The 23,717-nt window shown below is 43.5% G+C and overlaps 1 protein-coding gene across 1 annotated transcript in view; it reads right to left on the bottom strand.

Moving 5' to 3' along the window:
• Positions 1-23,717, bottom strand: part of LOC128685785 (integrin alpha-PS2) — a gene marked incomplete in the record, with an annotated part of 489,877 nt that overhangs the window by 358,075 nt on the left and 108,085 nt on the right. Inside the window, 1 exon segment of the mRNA XM_070085511.1 lies at positions 12,239-12,336. Coding sequence (XP_069941612.1) covers positions 12,239-12,336 — 98 coding nt within the window.

Here is a 23,717-nt window from a genome sequence, read left to right as displayed (position 1 = left end):
CACCACAGTATACAACCCAGAACTACCACAGCCACAATGATACCACCAGAGTATACAACCCAGAACTACCACAGCCACAGTGATACCACCACAGTATACAACCCAGAACTACCACAGCCACAGTGATACCACCACAGTATACAACCCAGAACTACCACAGCCACAGTGATACCACCATAGTATACAACCCAGAACTACCACAGCCACAGTGATACCACCACAGTATACAACCCAGAACTACCACAGCCACAGTGATACCACCATAGTATACAACCCAGAACTACCACAGCCACAGTGATACCACCATAGTATACAACCCAGAACTACCACAGCCACAGTGATACCACCACAGTATACAACCCAGAACTACCACAGCCACAGTGATACCACCACAGTATACAACCCAGCACCACACAGCCACAATGATACCACCACAGTATACAACCCTCCACCACCATCTAATAATTATTATAATAATTTATTTCTAGGAAACAGTACCACATTTTGAAATAACGACAATAATAATAACAATAATAATTATAATACAACAGGAAACAACATTAATTCCGTTTCCCTTCTGAAAGAGACCGTTATGTTGTGAAGGTTGGTGTGTCATGAAGGTCAGTATGGGCGAGACTGGCACGCTCTGCCCTGCGACTTCCGCCCTTACTGACCCCCGGCGGAGCAGTGTTCAAGATAGGCCAATCTTTTAATGGTTTGAGAGTCAGGGTGTAGGCCTACCATGACACAATCTATGACTACAACAAGATGAGTCGTAGATGACAACACAACCTAACTGTAATGTATTTATTTTATTGTATTGTGTTTGTTTTATTGACAAACTTATGAACGAGACTCACAACAACACTTTGTTGACTAACGTCTTAACATATATATATATATATATATATATATATATATATATATATATATATATATATATATATATATTTACATTTGTTAATAAACAGAATACATTTACAGAAAATAACATAAACATGAATACAATGGCACAATGTATTAAAGATCATGAATTTCCTCCGGCTCCTCCGAGGCTGGACGCGAGCCAAGTATGCAGCAAGCATTTCCCCTCTGGATGGCTAGGCTAAGGCGCTGGAACATGAAAGTGGCTGCCCTTGGGTCCCTGGTGGTGTCGATGAGTCTGGAACCCAATTCTTTAAGGAAACGTGTGGCATTTTTTCCCCATGATCCCAAGGTCTCTGATCCCACTGGGACAAATTGATACTGTTGGCTAATGTCCCTGTACTTGCTGACCTTGTACTCCTCCCTGTGGTCAGCAGCTCCTCCCTGTCACCCCACACTGTGATGGATATAGGTGTCAGCCAGTGTGGACACACAGGTATAGTCCCATGCTAAGAGCTTGTCATTCTTCCAAGGATAGATGGTGATCCCGTCGGGGCGGTTTGCTGGGTTGTGGGTATTGTTGGCTTCTAGTGATCGGGGCTCCCTCTCGGCTGGGCATCCAGCTGTAGAAAGGGTTCTCTTAATGATGTCGCCCGTCTCCCACCGAGGCAGGGTGACCCAAAAAAAAAGAAAATCCCCAAAAAGGAAATACTTTCATCATCATTCAACACTTTCACCTCACTCACACAAAATCACTGTTTTTGCAGAGGTGCCCAGAATACAACAGTTTAGAAGCATATACCTATAAACATACACAACATATCCCTCCAAACTGTCAATATCCCAAACCCCTCCTTTAAAGTGCAGGCATTGTACTTCCCATTTTCAGTACTCAAGTCCGGCTATATAAAAATAACCGGTTTCCCTGAATCCCTTCACTAAATATTACCCTGCTCACACTCCAACAGATCGTCAGGTCCCAAATACCATTCGTCTCCATTCACTCCTATCTAACACGCTCACACACGCTTGCTGGAAGTCCAAGCCCCTCGCCCACAAAACCTCCTTTACTCCCTCCCTCCAGCCTTTTCGAGGACGACCCCTACCCCGCCTTCCTTCCCCTACAGATTTATACGCTCTCCATGTCATTCTACTTTGATCCATTCTCTCTAAATGACCAAACCACCTCAACAACCCCTCTTCAGCCCTCTGACTAATATTTTTATTAACTCCACACCTTCTCCTAATTTCCACACTCCGAATTTTCTGCATAATATTTACACCACACATTGCCCTTAGACAGGACATCTCCACTGCCTCCAACCGTCTCCTCGCTGCTGCATTTACCACCCAAGCTTCACACCCATATAAGAGTGTTGGTACTACTATACTTTCATACATTCCCTTCTTTGCCTCCATAGATAACGTTTTGTGACTCCACATATACCTCAACGCACCACTCACCTTTTTTCCCTCATCAATTCTATGATTAACCTCATCCTTCATAAATCCATCTGCCGACACGTCAACTCCCAAGTATCTGAAAACATTCATTTCTTCCATACTCCTCCTTCCCAATTTGATATCAAATTTTTCTTTATCTAAATCATTTGATACCCTCATCACCTTACTCTTTTCTATGTTCACTTTCAACTTTCTACCTTTACACACATTCTCAAACTCATCCACTAACCTTTGCAATTTTTCTTTAGAATCTCCCATAAGCACAGTATCATTAGCAAAAAGCAACTGTGTCAATTCTCATTTTGTATTTGATTCCCCAAAATTTAATCCCACCCCTCTCCTGAACACCCTAGCATTTACTTCTTTTACAACCCCATCTATAAATATATTAAACAACCATGGTGACATTACACATCCCTGTCTAAGACCTACTTTTACCGGGAAGTATTCACCCTCTCTTCTACACACCCTAACCTGAGCCTAACTATCCTCATAAAAGCTCTTTACAGCATTTAGTAACTTACCACCTATTCCATATACTTGCAACATCTGCCACATTTCTTCCCTATCCACTCTATCATATGCCTTTTCTAAATCCATAAATGCAATAAAAACTTCCCTGCCTTTATCTAAATACTGTTCACATATATGCTTCAATGTAAACACTTGATCTACACATCCCCTACCCACTCTGAAGCCTCCTTGCTCATCCACAATCCTACTTTCTGTCTTACCTCTAATTCTTTGAATAATAACCCTCTTGTACACTTTTCCTGGTATACTCAGTAAACTTATTCCTCTATAATTTTTACAATCTCTTTTGTCCCCTTTCCCTTTATATAAAGGGACTATACATGCTCTCTGCCAATCCCTAGGTACCTTCCCCTCTTTCATACATTTATTAAACAAAAATGCCAACCACACACACACACACACACACACACACACACACACACACACACACACACACACACACACACACACACACACACACACACACACACATATATATATATATATATATATATATATATATATATATATATATATATATATATATATATATATATATATACTATATATATATATTAGGGATACTTGTAGTCCAGCTGGGGCCAGGTGGTATAGTAACATCTGGTGGTACATCCTCCCAGGGATACTTGCAGTCCAGCTGGAGCCAGGTGGTATAGTAACATCTGGTGGTACATCCTCCCAGGGATACTTGCAGTCCAGCTGGAGCCAGGTGATATAGTAACATCTGGTGGTACATCCTCCCAGGGATACTTGCAGTCCAGCTGGAGCCAGGTGGTATAGTAACATCTGGTGGTACATCCTCCCAGGGATACTTGCAGTCCAGCTGGAGCCAGGTGGTATAGTAACATCTGGTGGTACAACCTCCCAGGGATACTTGCAGTCCAGCTGGAGCCAGGTGGTATAGTAACATCTGGTGGTACATCTTCCCAGGGATACTTGCAGTCCAGCTGGAGCCAGGTAGTATAGTAACATCTGGTGGTACAACCTCCCAGGGATACTTGCAGTCCAGCTGGAGCCAGGTGGTATAGTAACATCTGGTGGTACATCTTCCCAGGGATACTTGCAGTCCAGCTGGAGCCAGGTGGTATAGTAACATCTGGTGGTTCATCCTCCCAGGGATACTTGCAGTCCAGCTGGAGCCAGGTGGTATAGCAACATCCAAGAGTAGACATGTGGCTCCTCCCGTATGATAGAATTATGACAGGTGGACTGACTGTTGACAATCTTCCTCAGTCTCCAGTCAATGAAGTTCAATTCTTTAAGAGGTTTTTGGTGGTGACTGATGGTGAGTATTGTGCTGGTGAGTTTGTGGTGGTGAATATGGTGGTGTTGATGGCGGTGGTATGGTGTTGGTGTGCGAGAAAGGTATACAATACCGACAACATGGAAGTTAAGACTGTGGTTTTATCAGTACAGATTCTAGGGCATAACTAGAAGACAATAGAACTATATACAAAAGATGAGGTAATCAGTCCCTCAGCCTTGGAGTTGGTGTGAAGAGCACTGTATCCACTGACGCCTATATAAGCGCCAGCCTTCTTGCCTGTGCTCCAGAATCTCGACCATCACGGTGCTCTCCACACCAACTCCAAAACTGAGGGACTGATTACCTCATCTTCTGTATATAGTTCTACTGTCTTCTAGTTATGCCCTAGAATCTGTACTGATAAAACCACTGGATGGCGAAACGTCTACAATAAAGATATCCAGATGTTGCACATGTATCTTAACTTTCATGGTGGGGGTGGTGGTGGTGGTGGTGGTGGTGGTGGTGGTGGTGGTGGTGGTGGTGGTGGTGGTGGTGTGACACAGCATCACTTAAGGTCACCAACAATCTACATGAGAAGCGAGACTTCCAGTGACTCAGATAGTGAAGAGAATGGAGGAAGAGCGGATGGGAGAAAATAAATTGTTGGGGAGAAAAGGAGAAGCGGAGGAGAAAAATATTGCAGGAAAGGAGAGGAAAAACAGAAGAAATGTAGCGTTGTGCAAGAATGAGGAGAAGGGAAGTGATTTGGTAAGCATGGAGGAGGTGGAGGAGGAGGAGGAGGAGGAGGAGGAGGAGGAGGAGGAGGTGGAGGAGGAGGAGGAGGAGGAGGAGGAGGAGGAGGTGGAGGAGGAGAAGGAGGTGGAGGAGGAGGTGGAGGATGAGGAGGTGGAGGAGGAGGAGGAGGAGGAGGAGGAGGAGGTGGAGGAGGAGGAGGAGGAGGAGGAGGAGGAGGAGGAGGAGGAGGAGGAGGAGGAGGAGGAGGTGGAGGAGGAGGAGGAGGAGGAGGAGGAGGAGGTGGAGGAGGAGGAGGAGGAGGAGGAGGAGGAGGTGGAGGAGGAGGAGGTGGAGGAGGAGGAGGAGGAGGAGGAAGAGGTGGAGGAGGTGGAGGAGGAGGTGGCGGAGGAGGTGGAGGAGGAAGAGGAGGAGGAAGAGGAGGTGGAGGAGGAGGTGGAAGAGGAGGAGGAGGAGGTGGAGGAGGAGGAGGAGGAGGAGGAGGTGGAGGAGGAGGAGGAGAAGGAGGAGGAGGAGGATGAGGAGGAGGAGGAGGAGGAGGAGGAGGAGGAGGAGGAAGAGGTGGAGGTGGAGGAGGAGGAGGAGCAGGAGGACGAGGAGGAGGAGGAGGAGGAGGAGGAGGAGGAGGTGGAGAAGGAGGAGGAGGTGGTGGAGGTGGAGGAGGAGGAGGTGGAGGAGGAGGAGGAGGAGGAGGAGGAGGAGGAGGAGGAGGAGGAGGTGGAGGAGGAGGAGGAGGAGGAAGAGGAGGAGGAGGAGGAGGAGGAGGAGGAGGAGGAGGAGGAGGAGGAGGTGGAGGAGGAGGAGGAGGAGGAGGAGGAGGAGGTGGAGAATGTGTATACATGTAAGAATGTGTATACATATAAGAATATGTATACATGAAACAATGTGTATACACGTAAGAATGTGTATACATATAAGAATATGTATACATGAAACAATGTGTATACATGTAAGAATGTGTATACAGGTGAGACTGTATACAGGTAACGTATGTATCCATGTAAAAAAAATGTGTGAACACTTAAGAATGTGTATGCAAAACTATGCATACAAGCAAGGATATGTATACATGCAAACAAAGCATGAATGTGTATACATTTAAGTAAAGCAAGAATGTCTATGAATGAGGGTAACTAAAAAAAAAAGGAATAATAGGGCCGACAAAGTGACACAATATTCGGTGTACCGACGCGACAAACAATCCACACAAACGTTGATACAAAGCATAACTAACACAGTATATAAGTTATCACAAGACAAACCATAATACCTAATCAAGAATTTACTTAAGAGAGGCAAATACTTTGTACACCATATATGTACAATATCCTGTAATGCAGGAGGGAGGCAGGGCACTGTACCGTGCCTGTGATGACAATTGGTTACCACCTTAACTATGGTGCTACTGTCACAATAGTGAGAATGGTGTATACATAGCCTATAATGGAGCCTTAATTAATCGAGCTGTGACTATTTTAATGTTAGCTAAAAAGAAAAAAGTCCTCTATGGTCACTAGAACTAATACAATTCTGAGGGCTTCACCCTCAGAATTATTCTTGGTTGTCCTACAACTAGCAAGGTTCTTATGAGGAAGGAGTTTGTTGTTCCTATTATCATTGATTAGATAATCGAAATTAACACTGTATTTAGTAAGTACATGTATTAAATTGTTAAGAAAGGAACCCGACTCTATCACTACGAATCTTACTAAATGTCTAGAAGTAAATACACTTACATTTAAATGGGTGCTGAAAATATGGAATTACATTAAATTTTATAACAGGCACGAATTGTATCACTAGACAAGTACATTTTCCCCTCCATGGAAGATGTGTTCATTTAATGATATATCTGAAAGTCCCTCCCAAGAAGCTCATCACTAGTAATCCCTTCTTTCAATCACTTACAGACATACAGTGCTGCATCTGCTCTTGTTACCTCCTCCCTACATAACTATAGCAATTATGTTGAGTTTGGCGTAAAAATTAACAACTGGAGTCAACACTGCAAACTGAATTGTTTCTCATCCTACTGTCACTACAGTTAACTTATAACACTGAGCTTGACTCTGATTATTACTGATTCTGAATAACTAACAACATGATCATCAGAGAAAAGGGAATTAATATAATAAATTTTTTATGGATTCCATCACACACTGAATTATTCCTTATTGATAAATTTGATAAGTTGGCCAAAGAAAGTATATAACTTTGGTACATCTGTGTCTAGCATTAGGAATATTAGTTACAAATACTTGTGGCAGTTTGCCAGACACACAAGTTATGACCAAAATATGATGTGGTGAGCCCTATGTTCACTATCTTGAACACTGTGTTCACCTGTTCACTTACTGAGGAATATAGAGACAGACAGTATAATAACTTATATGATATATCACGGCATCTTATTAAAGATAATAAGATGCCAAACATATTAAACAAATATTCTAAATGTTCTTGTAGATATAAATCTAAATGTGCTCCTGTTAACCCCATTGGGGCCTAATTCCTGCACCTTTTGTGTGTCCATTTCCTCTCGCGCTCCCCTCCGCAGGATGGATATGTGGTGCACAATAAACCTGCCACTTCGGCCGCAGAATCAACCATGCGACTATCACGCGCTGCAGGGGGAACTTTATATTGCTTTTAAAGCAACAACTAACGTCCGACTCAGATGTGGAATAAAGCAGTTATAAGTAAAAATTTGAAGTACTCGAAGACCAGACAGTATTATGTATTTAGAATTAACACACACACACACACACACACACACAGGCCGTGGAATAGCCTAGAGAGTGACGTAGTGGAGGCGGGAACCATACATAGTTTTAAGGCGAGGTATGATAAAGCTCATGGGGCAGGGAGAGAGAGGACCTAGTAGCAATCAGCGAAGAGGCGGGGCCAGGAGCTATGAATCGACCCCTGCAACCACACTTGGAAAATCTTGGAAGGAATGGTCCCAAATCTGCACACAGAAATCACTCCCTACGAAAGTAAAAGACTGGGCAGGCGATGCAAAATGCCCCCAATAAAAAGTAGGGGCGCCATTGGTACACTAAGAGAAAACACCATAAGTGTCCGGGGCCCAAAACTGTTCAACAGCCTCCCATCAAGCATTAGGGGAATTGCCAATAAACCCCTGGCTGCCTTCAAGAGAGAGCTGGACAGATACCTAAAGTCAGTGCCGGATCAGCCGGGCTGTGGCTCGTACGTCGGACTGCGTGCGGCCAGCAGTAACAGCCTAGTTGATCAGGCCCTGATCCATCGGGAGGCCTGGTCATGGACCGGGCCGCGGGGGCGTTGATCCCCGGAATAACCTCCAGGTAACCTCCAGGTAACCACAAATAGGTGAGTACAAATAGGCGAGTACACACACACAAGACCCAGTAGCGGCCAGTGAAGAGGCGGGGCCAGGAGCTATGAATCGACCCCTGCAACCACAACTAGGTGAGTAAACACCCTATACCAAGAACAGTCAGGATGACTAAGAAACAAACTGCAAAATAAAATACCTTCAGTAATTTCTCAATAGATGGGCAAGAGAGCCAGGTGGTGCAGGTGGTTAAAGGCGCAGATGGCACTTGAGAGAGGGAGAACAGGTGGTGGTGGTGGTAGGAGAGAAGAGTACAATAAGGAGTGGTTAACATGTAAGAGGGGAAGGGCACGTCTCACACATGTACACTAACTATGATAACAAGATAATAAGTGAATATATTTGTGTTATCTTAGTGAACACTCTTCTTACCTCCTTCCATCTTCCTTCTACCTTATATAATCTTATTCGCTCTTCCTCCTCCTTCTCCTCCTCCTTCATAGCAAACACAAATATCTAAGACACTCCGAGGAGCCTCATCTCTCACATTCACTGTTTTCTTTATATTTCTTCACTTTCCTATACTTTTCCTCCTCTTCTTCCTCTTCCCCCTCCTCTTCTTCCTCTTCGTCGTCGTCCTCTTCTTCCTCTTCCTCCTCCTCTTCTTCCTCTTTCTCCTCTTCCACCTCCTCCGGCTATGAGAAAGCCACTAAGATTTAAGCACAGGATGTGTACATCAATTGTCTCTGGATGTGTTAGCCCTCATATCTTCTCCCCTTCCTCGCCTTCTCCCCCCTCCCTCCATTCCTCGCCTTCTCCCCCCTCCCTCCATTCCTCGCCTTCTCCCCCCTCCCTTCATTCCTCGCCTTCTCCCCCCTCCCTCCATTCCTCGCCTTCTCCCCCTCCCTCCATTCCTCGCCTTCTCCCCCTCCCCTTCCCTCACTCACAACTCTCCCCGTCTCTCTCACACTCTCTCTCCAGAAATTTGTTAAAAACACCGGGGAAATTAATATACAGAGTTTCGTGTAATAATCTGTGAATGCCTCATGCGATCGACTTCAAACCATCAACGCCGATAATTTGAAAATACAACTTTTTGAGCAACTTCAAACGTAAAGTGCCAGTGTACTGTGTTTTGGGATAATGGTATCTGTGCGAAAAATATACAATGACTCTTTTTATTGACTTAAAACTTTCAGAGCAAGAATATATTATTTAGTTGAGGGTTAGAATTAGTGCTGGGATCACGCAGCAACCACAGCATATCTAGTCTGTGTGTCCTTGTGGAGACAGTTTCGGCGTGTTGTTGACCCCCAGTTCCTTTACAACAATTGACTTGTGAGCCGCTCTCGGGCTTGTACTATATATAGTGTTTTGCTCTCTTCCACCCTCTCACATTATTCATTTTGCTTTGTCTAAATTCGAGTAGCCACTTATTTTGGCGTCTGTAGTTGCTCAGAGGTTTTTGCAATGTTAATCAATTTGGACTTTCCTTTTTAATCTGTGTCGCTCTCAAACACTGGTATGTATGAGTTTATATCTCTGAAGATACTTATATACAAGTACAAGACTAGGTCTCAGGACGGAGCTTGTGGAGAATCAGGCTGGGTCACAGAACGGAGCCTTGTAGAGTACCAGGCTGGGTCCCAGGAAGGAGCCTTGTGCAACACCATTCATAACGTTCGTCCATTCTCACGCGTCTCTCGCAATGACTCTTGTTTACATATTCCTTTACTCAGTCTCTTACCTGTCCCGCTACACAGCCTTGCTTTTCAGGTTTATGAGTCAGTCTCTGGTGCGGCGGTGTCGAGGCTTCGCAGTCTTAGAATACACAGTCGACTCATTCTTCTTCCTCTCTAATTTCTGTGAGCGTGTGGTACGTTGTTGAGATTTGTGAGAATTTTTCTTTTTGATCCCTGAAACAGTGTTGTTGTTCCTAGATAACTCTCTCCTTCTAGGTGCTCTACTTCCCTTCCTGTTTACCGTCTCTATTCCTCACTTTACACGTTAAATAATGGTCTGTAATTTAGCGGAGATATTGTGGGGATAATGTACTCACTAAGGAATGCTTATGAGTTGATACACAGTTCCTGACCCCCTCCTTTTTTTGGCTGGTCACTAGCTTTTTGGTCTGTCATACCTACTCTTGAAGCTGTGAAGGGATGACTCCACCACTTCATCGTCTACCTCATCTCTGAGCCACCCTGAAACTAAATAAATGCTTCCTTACATTACTGAGGTGACTGTGTGACTGGTGTTGACAGGTTGCTAAATAGAAGTGTTCTGGTGTTCTCGGCTAGCTGTGTTAGCAGAGGGTGATTCACAGCTCTTGGTCCCGAGTTTTGGTACAGTGTGTCAATGGTATGTTATATAAGGAGACCGTCACCGTGGCCCGGTGGTCTGGTGGCTAAAGCTCCCGCTTCACACACGGAGGGCCCGGGTTCGATTCCCGGCGGGTGGAAATTCCGACACGTTTCCTTACACCTATTGTCCTGTTCACCTAGCAGCAAATAGGTACCTGGGTGTTAGTCGACTGGTGTGGGTCGCATCCTGGGGGACAAGATTAAGGACCCCAATGGAAATAAGTTAGACAGTCCTCGATGACGCACTGACTTTCTTGGGTTATCCTGGGTGGCTAACCCTCCGGGGTTAAAAATCCGAACAAAATGTTATCTTAATCTCTTATCTTACCTAGTGCCACGGAATAGAAATATGAAGGTTGAGTTTGAGTAGCTGATAAATCACCGACGCTGTGACCCGTATGAGTTCACACACACCATTCTACGCATATGCGAGGCACATGAAACCTGTGTACGTCCCGGAGCAGTTGCGATGAAGACACTAGTCCTATAGGATCCAAGTGGATGACGTCTCTACCATCTGCCTTAATTAAACCCAGCACAGCAACTGTGCATGACTGCAACACCTTCATTATGTTTCTGGAAGCCATCTACAACATAAACAGTTGAGGGACTTCCAACTATGTCTTATTTTTATAGTAATAACCATTTTAATTCAGTCCAAACACAAATATTATGAAGTAATATAGATAAAAATGAATGTGTGTACTCACCTATTTGTGGTTGCAGGGGTCGAGTCCTAGCTCCTGGCCCCGCCTCTTCACCGGTTGCTACTGGGCCCTCTCTCTCCCCGCTCCATGAGCTTTATCAAACCTCGTCTTAAAACTGTGTATGGTTCCTGCCTCCACTACGTCATTTTCTAGGCTATTCCACTGCCTGACAACTCTATGACTGAAGAAATACTTCCTACTATCTCTCTGACTCATTTGTGTCTTCAACTTCCAATTGTGGCCTCTTGTTTCTGTGTCCCCTCCCTGGAACATCCTGTCTTTGTCCACCTTGTCTATTCCACGCAGTATTTTATATGTCGTTATCATGTCTCCCCTGACCCTCCTGTCCTCCAGTGTCGTCAGGCCGATTTCCCTTAATCTTTCTTCATAGGACATTCCCCTTAGCTCTGGAACTAACCTTGTTGCAAACCTTTGTGTGTGTGTGTGTGTGTGTGTGTGTGTGTGTGTGTGTGTGTGTGTGTGTGAGTACTCGCCTACCTTCATTCAGAAATTCTAGCCTCCAAGACCCACTCATATCTAGTCTTCAAACTGTGTATAGTTAGTTACCATTTTGTCCTAAGCACATGTCGATTAGACACTAGGCCTGTTCTATCGGTGTGTGTGTGTGTGTGTGTGTGTGTGTGTGTGTGTGTGTGTGTGTGTGTGTGTGTGTGTGTGTGTGTGTGTGTGTGTGTGTGTGTCAGTGTGTACTCACCTAACTGTGGTTGCAGGAGTCGATACTCAGCTCCTGTCCCCGCCTCTTCATTATTCACTACTAGGTCCCCTCTCTCTCTCTGCTTCCTGAGCTTTGTTACACCTCGTCTTAAAGTTATGTATGGGTCCTATATATATATATATATATATATATATATATATATATATATATATATATATATATATATATATATATATATATATATATATATACATAGTGTGTGTATGTGTGTAGAGAGGGAGAGAAAGAGGATGAGGAGCAAGGAGTACTCACCACAACAATGCCGTCCTCGCCAGAGCTGCTGACGGTGGCACCAAACCACTGGTAACTCTTGCTATCCAACTGCTGCCCCAGCGGGTGAACGTTGTTGCCTGTAGGAAGAGGAGGACAACACGGTGTCAATACCAGCAACTTCCAAGCTAGGGAGTTACTACAGCCAACTACCAGGGCAGGTTGTTACTACCAGCAACTACCAGGGCAGGTTGTTGCTACTAGTAACTACCAGGGCAGGTTGTTGCTACCAGCAACTACCAGGGCAGGTTGTTGCTACCAGCAACTACCAAGGCAGGTTGTTACTACCAGCAACTACCAGCGCAGGTTGTTGCTACCAGCAACTACCAGGGCAGATTGTAATGACTTGGGGAGGGAATAATGGTTGTTGAGAGGGGTCATCCTGGGTCAGTACACAGGGAGGGGAAAATCATGCTGAGTCAGTACACAGGGAGGGGAAGATCATGTTGAGTTAGTACACAGGGAGGGGAAGATCATGCTGAGGCAGCACACAGGGAGAAGATCATGTTGAGTTAGTACACAGGGAGGGGAAGATCATGCTGAGGCAGCACACAGGGAGAAGATCATGTTGAGTTAGTACACAGGTAGGGGAAGATCATGCTGAGTCACATAAGGGGTACAGCAATGTCACATTTGCTCAGTTAAGAGGTCACGGGGGTTAGTGCCAGGAGACATGGCAGGTCACACAAGGTCAGTGCCGGAGAGACATAGATGAAAGTGCAGAAAATGTGAAGTTCCTCTGAGACGCAGAGTGTTCACTACGAACTAAGTTATGTCTGTAGAAGATATAAAATATACTCATGGATAACGAGGCAGGAAGGACACTACAAAGTACATTATCAAGTACTGTTAGCACACTACAGTGTCATGTGGGTTCGATAACGTGGATGGGGTAAAAACACTCACGTAGGCTGGTTAGTACGTATAATTATAACGGAAAGTATGGGAAGCACCATCAACCCCCTGCCTCTCTCTGCTCTCTATCTCAGACTGACCCACCAGTGCCTAGGGGGTGAGCGGCGTTCAAAAACATGCTATGGTCAGCAGCAACGTGAATAACAGTCAGTGATTCACACACGGTTGGTAGTGAGTCATCTACTGGTAACTGGTTACTGGTAACTGGTACTACTGAGAACAGTGTTACAGTAGCAAAGTACTGAGGTATGACATGTTCTTATTGGCAGGCACTTCCCGAGACAGTAAGAGTGTTTTAAGATATAGAGGTAACATTAACAAGACAGTAACATAGTCATGACACAACAAAGGTAATATTAACAAGACAGTGCTGCTTCTGGTTCACATCAAGGGCTGGAAAAAAGGTAAAATATCATCCGTGAAAACATCGGTGCTAAGATGAGATAGAATTATTTACATCAGATTATCAGTGCAAGAAGGATACACAAATGTTCAAGACAGTCATAGCTGTGGTGCTTTAATGAGTCCAGATCACTGAATACTAGCAGGTTATTGGTGCTATCACGATGCAGAATTATTAAAGAAAAAAGGTGTAATGCTGGTGCTTGTACTAGAAGACAACACTAAACATTCTTACATTTATAGCGTAAGTGGTACATACAACACTTAACACTACTGATGCCATACCTCACTCACACTATACATGAGCTACTGACGCTATGCTTCACTCACATACACACTGGGTGATAAATAAGTGTACTGAACTGATCCAGTAATGGTAATTTACCTGATTACCTGTAGACAGTTCCTGGGTCACTCACCTCTTTACCCGGTCCCAGACCAGCGCCTCTTGATTCACGACCTAATGGGTCAGTGTGTTGGTGATGGCCACAGATAGTTCATCATACACACTACAGCCCGGAAAGTCAACATCTATCTCGAAACACGCATGAAAGTTCCTCGTACAGACAGCCAGGGGTCTATGGGTCATTCTCCTCACAGTTATTAAATTATCTCTTAGTGTACCCTTTGCATCTCTGCTTTTCACTGGAGGTGTTCTGCACTGTATGTCTCGCCTCGCTCTCCTAGGGAGTGATTTCGGTGTGCAAATATGGAACCAATCCCTCCAGAATTTTCCAGGTGAAAATCATGTTTTTCACCTGCGTTCCAGGAAACAGTTCAAGGGATTTCAGAGGCTACCCATAATTTAGATGCCTAATTGAATTCACACAGCAGAGAAGGTTCTGTGCACAGACAGTAAAATAAGGGATAAATTGTTTGATAAGTTGTTTAAGAGGCAGAATGAAGGAGATACCGGGGGGGAGGGGGGTTAAAGATTCTGATAAACCATAGATACAGGAAGTAGCTTTAGTCTCAGAGTGGTGGCAGTGGACAAAAACATTATACACGGTTTCAAGAATAGGTACGATAAAGAGGACATAAACCCAATAATTCCAATCGATTGTACTTAGGAGACCAAGTGATTCAACTGAAGAGAAAAAAGAAGGAACACTCACGGATGATAGAGACAGATATGAGGAACTGAACAAACTAAAGGTATGGTATTCACAGATGAACACAAATTAATAACAAGGAACATGAAATCATTAACAGGTCAACCCACACCAAAACAAATACACATAACACAGAAGTGAAGAAAATGTTGGAAGATTCACGGGAGCTGACAACATATCACCGTGGATACTGAAGTAAGGAGCAGAAGCACTGTGTATATCAACACATCATCAAGGATACTGAAGTAAGGAGTAGAAGCACTGTGTATATCAACACATCATCAAGGATACTGAAGTAAGGAGCAGAAGCACTGTGTATATCAACACATCATCAAGGATACTGAAGTAAGGAGCAGAAGCACTGTGTATATCAACACATCATCAAGGATACTGAAGTAAGGAGCAGAAGCACTGTGTATATCAACACATCATCAAGGATACTGAAGTAAGGAGCAGAAGCACTGTGTATATCAACACATCATCAAGGATACTGAAGTAAGGAGTAGAAGCACTGTGTATTTCAACACATCATCAAGGATACTGAAGTAAGGAGTAGAAGCACTGTGTATATCAACACATCATCAAGGATACTGAAGTAAGGAGTAGAAGCACTGTGTATATCAACACATCATCAAGGATACTGAAGTAAGGAGCAGAAGTACTGTGTATATCAACACATCATCAAGGATACTGAAGTAAGGAGTAGAAGCACTGTGTATATCAACACATCATCAAGGATACTGAAGTAAGGAGCAGAAGCACTGTGTATATCAACACATCATCAAGGATACTGAAGTAAGGAGCAGAAGCACTGTGTATATCAACACATCATCAAGGATACTGAAGTAAGGAGCAGAAGCACTGTGTATATCAACACATCATCAAGGATACTGAAGTAAGGAGCAGAAGCACTGTGTATATCAACACATCATCAAGGATACTGAAGTAAGGAGTAGAAGCACTGTGTATATCAACACATCATCAAGGATACTGAAGTAAGGAGCAGAAGCACTGTGTATATCAACACATCATCAAGGATACTGAAGTAAGGAGCAGAAGCACTGTGTATATCAACACATCATCAAGGATACTGAAGTAAGGAGCAGAAGCACTGTGTATATCAACACATCATCAAGGATACTGAAGTAAGGAGCAGCAGCGTGGCAGCTCAGTTCGGATCTTCAACAACAAGCGGTCAAAGCTGGAACAACTGGTGGATACGTGCAAGATGGCAATTAGTTTGAATGTTTTAGTTCTCCTTTTAAGGCAAGATATAATTTCGTGTCTGGCCAAGTTATTAAATGGATGTATTTTTCTCATATTTTTTTACGCAATATAAAGCAAAATAATTTTTGTTTACACTTTGGCCGCCTCCCACTAAGGTAATGTGACAGAAAAAAAAAAATTTCCCATCATTCATTCAGTAACTGATTTTCTAAAGGTGCACACACATCACTACTGAACTGTACCGTTCCCATCCCTCCTTCAGAGTACAGTCACTACTGAGCTGTACCGTTCCATCCCTCCTTCAGAGTACAGTCACTACTGAGCTGTACCGTTCCCATCCCTCCTTCAGAGTACAGTCACTACTGAGCTGTACCGTTCCCATCCCTCCTTCAGAGTACAGTCACTACTGAGCTGTACCGTTCCCATCCCTCCTTCAGAGTACAGTCACTAGTGAGCTGTACCGTTCCCATCCCTCCTTCAGAGTACAGTCACTAGTGAGCTGTACCGTTCCCATCCCTCCTTCAGAGTACAGGCACTACTGAGCTGTACCGTTCCATCCCTCCTTCAGAGTACAGTCACTAGTGAGCTGTACCGTTCCCATCCCTCCTTCAGAGTACAGTCACTACTGAGCTGTACCGTTCCATCCCTCCTTCAGAGTACAGTCACTAGTGAGCTGTACCGTTCCCATCCCTCCTTCAGAGTACAGTCACTAGTGAGCTGTACCGTTCCCATCCCTCCTTCAGAGTACAGGCACTACTGAGCTGTACCGTTCCATCCCTCCTTCAGAGTACAGTCACTAGTGAGCTGTACCGTTCCCATCCCTCCTTCAGAGTACAGTCACTACTGAGCTGTACCGTTCCATCCCTCCTTCAGAGTACAGTCACTACTGAACTGTACCGTTCCATCCCTCCTTCAGAGTACAGTCACTACTGAACTGTACCGTTCCATCCCTCCTTCAGAGTACAGTCACTACTGAACTGTACCGTTCCATCCCTCCTTCAGAGTACAGTCACTACTGAACTGTACCGTTCCATCCCTCCTTCAGAGCACAGTCACTACTGAGCTGTACCGTTCCCATCCCTCCTTCAGAGTACAGTCACTACTGAACTGTACCGTTCCATCCCTCCTTCAGAGTAGTCACTACTGAGCTGTACCGTTCCATCCCTCCTGAATTCAGAGTACAGTCACTATTGAGCTGTACTGTTCCATCCCTCCTTCAGGGTACAGTCACTACTGAGCTGTACCGTTCCCATCCCTCCTTCAGAGTACAGTCACTACTGAACTGTACCGTTCCCATCCCTCCTTCAGAGTACAGTCACTACTGAACTGTACCGTTCCCATCCCTCCTTCAGAGTACAGTCACTACTGAGCTGTACCGTTCCCATCCCTCCTTCAGAGTACAGTCACAACTGAGCTGTACCGTTCCCATCCCTCCAGAGTACAGTCACAACTGAGCTGTACCGTTCCATCCCTCCTTCAGAGTACAGTCACTACTTAACTGTACCGTTCCATCCCTCCTTCAGAGTACAGTCACTACTGAACTGTACCGTTCCCATCCCTCCTTCAGAGTACAGTCACTACTGAGCTGTACCGTTCCATCCCTCCTTCAGAGTACAGTTACTACTGAACTGTACCGTTCCCATCCCTCCTTCAGAGTATAGTCACTACTGAACTGTACCGTTCCCATCCCTCCTTCAGAGTACAGTCACAACTGAGCTGTACCGTTCCCATCCCTCCTTCAGAGTACAGTCACTACTGAGCTGTACCGTTCCATCTCTCCTTCAGAGTACAGTCACTACTTAACCGTACCGTTCCATCCCTCCTTCAGAGTACAGTCACTACTGAACTGTACCGTTCCCATCCCTCCTTCAAGAGTACAGTCACTACTGAGCTGTACCGTTCCATCCCTCCTTCAGAGTACAGTCACTACTGAGCTGTACCGTTCCATCCCTCCTTCAGAGTACAGTCACTACTGAACCGTACCGTTCCATCCCTCCTTCAGAGTACAGTCACTACTAAACTGTACCGTTCCCATCCCTCCTTCAGAGTACAGTCACTACCGAAATGTACCGTTCCCATCCCTCCTTCAGAGTACAGTCACTACTGAACTGTACCGTTCCCATCCCTCCTTCAGAGTACAGTCACTACTGAACTGTACCGTTCCCATCCCTCCTTCAGAGTACAGTCACTACCGAGCTGTACCGTTCCCATCCCTCCTTCAGAGTACAGTCACTACCGAGCTGCACCGTTCCCATCCCTCCTTCAGAGTACAGTCACTACTGAACTGTACCGTTCCCATCCCTCCTTCAGAGTACAGTCACTACCGAGCTGTACCGTTCCCATCCCTCCTTCAGAGTACAGTCACTACCGAGCTGTACCGCTCCCATCCCTCCTTCAGAGTACAGTCACTACCGAGCTGTACCGTTCCCATCCCTCCTTCAGAGTACAGTCACTACCGAGCTGTACCGTTCCCATTCCTCCTTCAGAGTACAGTCACTACTGAACTGTACCGTTCCCATCCCTCCTTCAGAGTACAGTCACTACCGAGCTGTACCGTTCCCATCCCTCCTTCAGAGTACAGTCACTACTGAACTGTACCGTTCCTATTCCTCCTTCAGAGTACAGTCACTACCGAGCTGTGCCGTTCCCATCCCTCCTTCAGAGTAGTCACTACTGAACTGTACCGTTCCCATCCCTCCTTCAGAGTACAGTCACTAGTGAGCTGTACCGTTCCCATCCCTCCTTCAGAGTACAGTCACTACCGAGCTGTACCGTTCCCATCCCTCCTGAGTACAGTCACTACCGAGCTGTACCGTTCCCATCCCTCCTTCAGAGTACAGTCACTACTGAACTGTACCGTTCCCATCCCTCCTTCAGAGTACAGTCACTACTGAACTGTACCGTTCCCATCCCTCCTTCAGACAACAGTCACTAGTGAGCTGTACCGTTCCCATCCCTCCTTCAGAGTACAGTCACTACCGAGCTGTACCGTTCCCATCCCTCCTTCAGAGTACAGTCACTACCGAGCTGCACCGTTCCCATCCCTCCTTCAGAGTACAGTCACTACTGAACTGTACCGTTCCCATCCCTCCTTCAGAGTACAGTCACTACCGAGCTGTACTGCTCCCATCCCTCCTTCAGAGTAGTCACTACCGAGCTGTACCGTTCCCATCCCTCCTTCAGAGTACAGTCACTACCGAGCTGTACCGTTCCCATCCCTCCTTCAGAGTACAGTCACTACTGAACTGTACCGTTCCCATCCCTCCTTCAGAGTACAGTCACTACCGAGCTGTACCGTTCCCATCCCTCCTTCAGAGTACAGTCACTACTGAACTGTACCGTTCCCATCCCTCCTTCAGAGTACAGTCACTACTGAACTGTACCGTTCCTATTCCTCCTTCAGAGTACAGTCACTACCGAGCTGTGCCGTTCCCATCCCTCCTTCAGAGTACAGTCACTACTGAACTGTACCGTTCCCATCCCTCCTTCAGAGTACAGTCACTAGTGAGCTGTACCGTTCCCATCCCTCCTTCAGAGTACAGTCACTACCGAGCTGTACCGTTCCCATCCCTCCTTCAGAGTACAGTCACTACCGAGCTGTACCGTTCCCACCCCTCCTTCAGAGTACAGTCACTACTGAACTGTACCGTTCCCATCCCTCCTTCAGAGTACAGTCACTACTGAACTGTACCGTTCCCATCCCTCCTTCAGAGAACAGTCACTAGTGAGCTGTACCGTTCCCATCCCTCCTTCAGAGTACAGTCACTACCGAGCTGTACCGTTCCCATCCCTCCTTCAGAGTACAGTCACTACCGAGCTGTACCGTTCCCATCCCTCCTTCAGAGTACAGTCACTACTGAACTGTACCGTTCCCATCCCTCCTTCAGAGTACAGTCACTACCGAGCTGTACCGTTCCCATCCCTCCTTCAGAGTACAGTCACTACCGAGCTGTACCGTCTGTTGAACGGTTTCCTTGAATCAATTTATACAGTCAGGTGGATTTTCTTCTGAATTTCGAAGTGATTCCTTTTAAATTCCACGAGGAAATGAGTTAGAAGCCTTCCCCGGTAAGCAATGTGTGTGTCGTATGTGACGACTAAAATCCCGAGAGCAAGAGCCAAGTAACTGCTACTGTATCTCTTACTAAAGCGACAAACAAGGTCTTTATTTTAATCCAGTATTAATCATGCTGGTGGTTGTATCCTCTTGCACACAACACCAGCAGTGTTTATTATACTGTTGCTCAGTAAATATTCCCAGCTTCAACTTTACTCAGCAGTGGTGTCATTTGTGGCAAGCTAAAGACCCGTCGTGATACATATATACAGAGGAGACACCACAAAATATACTTTATTCTTATATAAATACAAAGGCAATATACGGTTTGCAATACGACGTCTGGTGGGCTACAATTTGCATCATAATTAATGATCTCACACACCCTCCAGCCCACCACCCACTTCCCAACCCACTACCAGTCATCTTAAACACTTGGTGACAATACACATCAACTTCCACTTATCATAATAATCAACGTACGCTGAAATCATGACGCTGAAATAATTGCTGTGTTCAGATTCCTGGAGGCAGCCACCACACCACACTTGTCATTTACACTCACATATGACGTTAAGAAATGTATATAATTCATCAGCAATAACAAGTACCTCACTGCAACTCAGTTTCACATAGGTTTTCAAAGATGAGAGCATGAACAGTTTGTTGTTCTCATACTTTATGTGAGACTTACATTGTGAGAACAAATGACAGCCGTGAGAAAAATATTACCATTTTAGCTGTGCAGGGTTAAGGCCTAGCGACTACACGAGTCATTTAAGGTCAGAATTCACTGAGACACTCTCTTGGTGCGTATATACTGAGATATACACGCCTCTCTGTGTATACATACTGAGATACGCGCATCTCAGTGTTTGTATGTCGCGCCTTTTAGCCAGAGTCGGTGAAACAAGTCGAATAACATTGAAAATAGATTGTTCGAAACAGGCGGAAGTATATGCAAAGAAATGTCGTGGACAGCAGGATTCGAGCCCACGTTGGCACCTCTACACGAGTGTAGCTTAATTGTCAATCTGACGCCTTAAACCACTCAGCTAAAGATGCCTCATAACATTAGCCATCATGCATGACTGCAAGCATTGTTTCTCCTAACCCCAGGCACACCAGTAAGTATTAAGAATGGTCTTTAGCTATTTCATTTTCCTACTGTATGCTTGCAGTTAAACAGGCTGCCTAACGATACGGGTATGTGTAGCTAAGTCGTTTAAGGCGTCAGGCTGGGAGCAAAGGTATACTCAGGGACAGTTGTTAATCTGGATTCGAATCCTGTTAGCTGTAATATCTCTTTGTATATAAATATATATATATATATATATATATATGTCGTGCCGAATAGGCAGAATTTGCGATCTTGGCTTAAATAGCAACGTTCATCTTGCCATATAGAACAAGTGAAAATTTGTGTATGTAATAATTTCGCCAAAATCATTCTGAACCTAACGAAAAAAATATATGTCACTGTGTTTGTTAGTATTAAATTACTGTAAACAAATCTAAAATATATTTAGTTGGGTTAGGCTAAAATAAATTGTTCTTGTTATAATAAGGTTAGGTAAGTTTTCTAAGATTCTTTTGGTGCAAAATTTAAAATTTTTACATTAACATTAATGAAAAAAATATATCTTTAAACGTATAAGAGAAAATTTTAGAACGGACTTAATTTTAAATGAGTTCTTGCTAATTGACCAGTTTTACATATTCGGCACGACATATATATATATATATATATACATATATATATACATATATATATATATATATATATTTTTTATTATTTTTTTTTATTATCACACCGGCCGATTCCCACCAAGGCAGGGTGGCCCGAAAAAGAAAAACTTTCACCATCATTCACTCCATCACTGTCTTGCCAGAAGGGTGCTTTACACTACAGTTTTTAAACTGCAACATATATATATATATATATATATATATATATATATATATATATATATATATATATATATATATATATATGAAATAAGATCACAGTAAACGGGTGATTTTAAAATATGCAAAACAACCACAGTGAAAGAGTAGTGAAATTCCAAGCGCTTTCATTACTACTCACATTGTCAAGGAACTATGAAAGTAATACATCAAAGGAAGGCAATTAAAGGGCTTAGACCACACCTCACAGTCAACTCCCACAACAAAGAAACACCTGACGCGCGACAATACCGGAGTCATAAGAAAAGAGGAACACTGGTCCAACTAGACCAGCGGACCTACTGCAGTGTTCCTCTTTTCTTATGACTCCGGTATTGTCGCGCGTCAGGTGTTTCTTTGTTGTGGGAGTTCACTGTGAGGTGTGGTCTAAGCCCTTTAATTGCCTTCCTTTGATGTATTACTTTCATAGTTCCTTGACAATGTGAGTAGTAACGAAAGCGCTTGGAATTTCACTACTCTTTCACAGTGGTTGTTTTGTATATATATATATATATATATATATATATATATATATATATATATATATATATATATATATATATATATATGTCGTGCCGAATAGGCAGAACTTGCGATCTTGGCTTAAATAGCAATGCTCATCTTGCCATATAGGACAAGTGAAAATTTGTGTATGCAATAATTTCGCCAAAATCATTCTGAACCTAACGAAAAAAATATATTTCACTGTGTTTGTTTAGTATTAAATTATTGTAAACAAATCTAAAATATATTTAGTTGGGTTAGGCTAAAATAAATTGTTTTTGCTATAATAAGGTTAGGTAAGTTTTCTAAGTTCCTTTTGGTGCAAAATTATAAATTTTTACATCAACATTAATGAAAAAAATATATATTTAAACGTATAAGAGAAAATTTTAGAAAGAACTTAATTTTAAATGAGTTATTGCTAATTGGCCAGTTTTACATATTCGGCACGACATATATATATATATACATATATATATATATATATATATATATATATATATATATATATATATATATATATATATATATATATATATATATATATATATATATATATATATATATATATGCAATAAGATCACAGTAAACGGGTGATTTTAAAATATGCAAAACAACCACAGTGAAAGAGTAGTGAAATTCCAAGCGCTTTCATTACTACTCACATTGTCAAGGAACTATGAAAGTAATACATCAAAGGAAGGCAATTAAAGGGCTTAGACCACACCTCACAGTCAACTCCCACAACAAAGAAACACCTGACGCGCGACAATACCGGAGTCATAAGAAAAGAGGAACACTGGTCCAACTAGACCAGCGGACCTACTGCAGTGTTCCTCTTTTCTTATGACTCCGGTATTGTCGCGCGTCAGGTGTTTCTTTGTTGTGGGAGTTCACTGTGAGGTGTGGTCTAAGCCCTTTAATTGCCTTCCTTTGATGTATTACTTTCATAGTTCCTTGACAATGTGAGTAGTAACGAAAGCGCTTGGAATTTCACTACTCTTTCACAGTGGTTGTTTTGTATATATATATATAAATATATTATATACATATATATATATATATATATATATATATATGTCGTGCCGAATAGGCAGAACTTGCGATCTTGGCTTAAATAGCAATGCTCATCTTGCCATATAGGACAAGTGAAAATTTGTGTATGCAATAATTTCGCCAAAATCATTCTGAACCTAACGAAAAAAATATATTTCACTGTGTTTGTTTAGTATTAAATTATTGTAAACAAATCTAAAATATATTTAGTTGGGTTAGGCTAAAATAAATTGTTTTTGCT

The sequence above is a fragment of the Cherax quadricarinatus genome, chromosome 1 (assembly GCF_038502225.1).
Source record: "Cherax quadricarinatus isolate ZL_2023a chromosome 1, ASM3850222v1, whole genome shotgun sequence".
NCBI lineage: Eukaryota > Metazoa > Arthropoda > Malacostraca > Decapoda > Parastacidae > Cherax > Cherax quadricarinatus.
The sequence above is the reverse complement of the archived record's forward strand: the minus strand, read 5'-3'. Positions and strand labels throughout refer to the sequence as shown.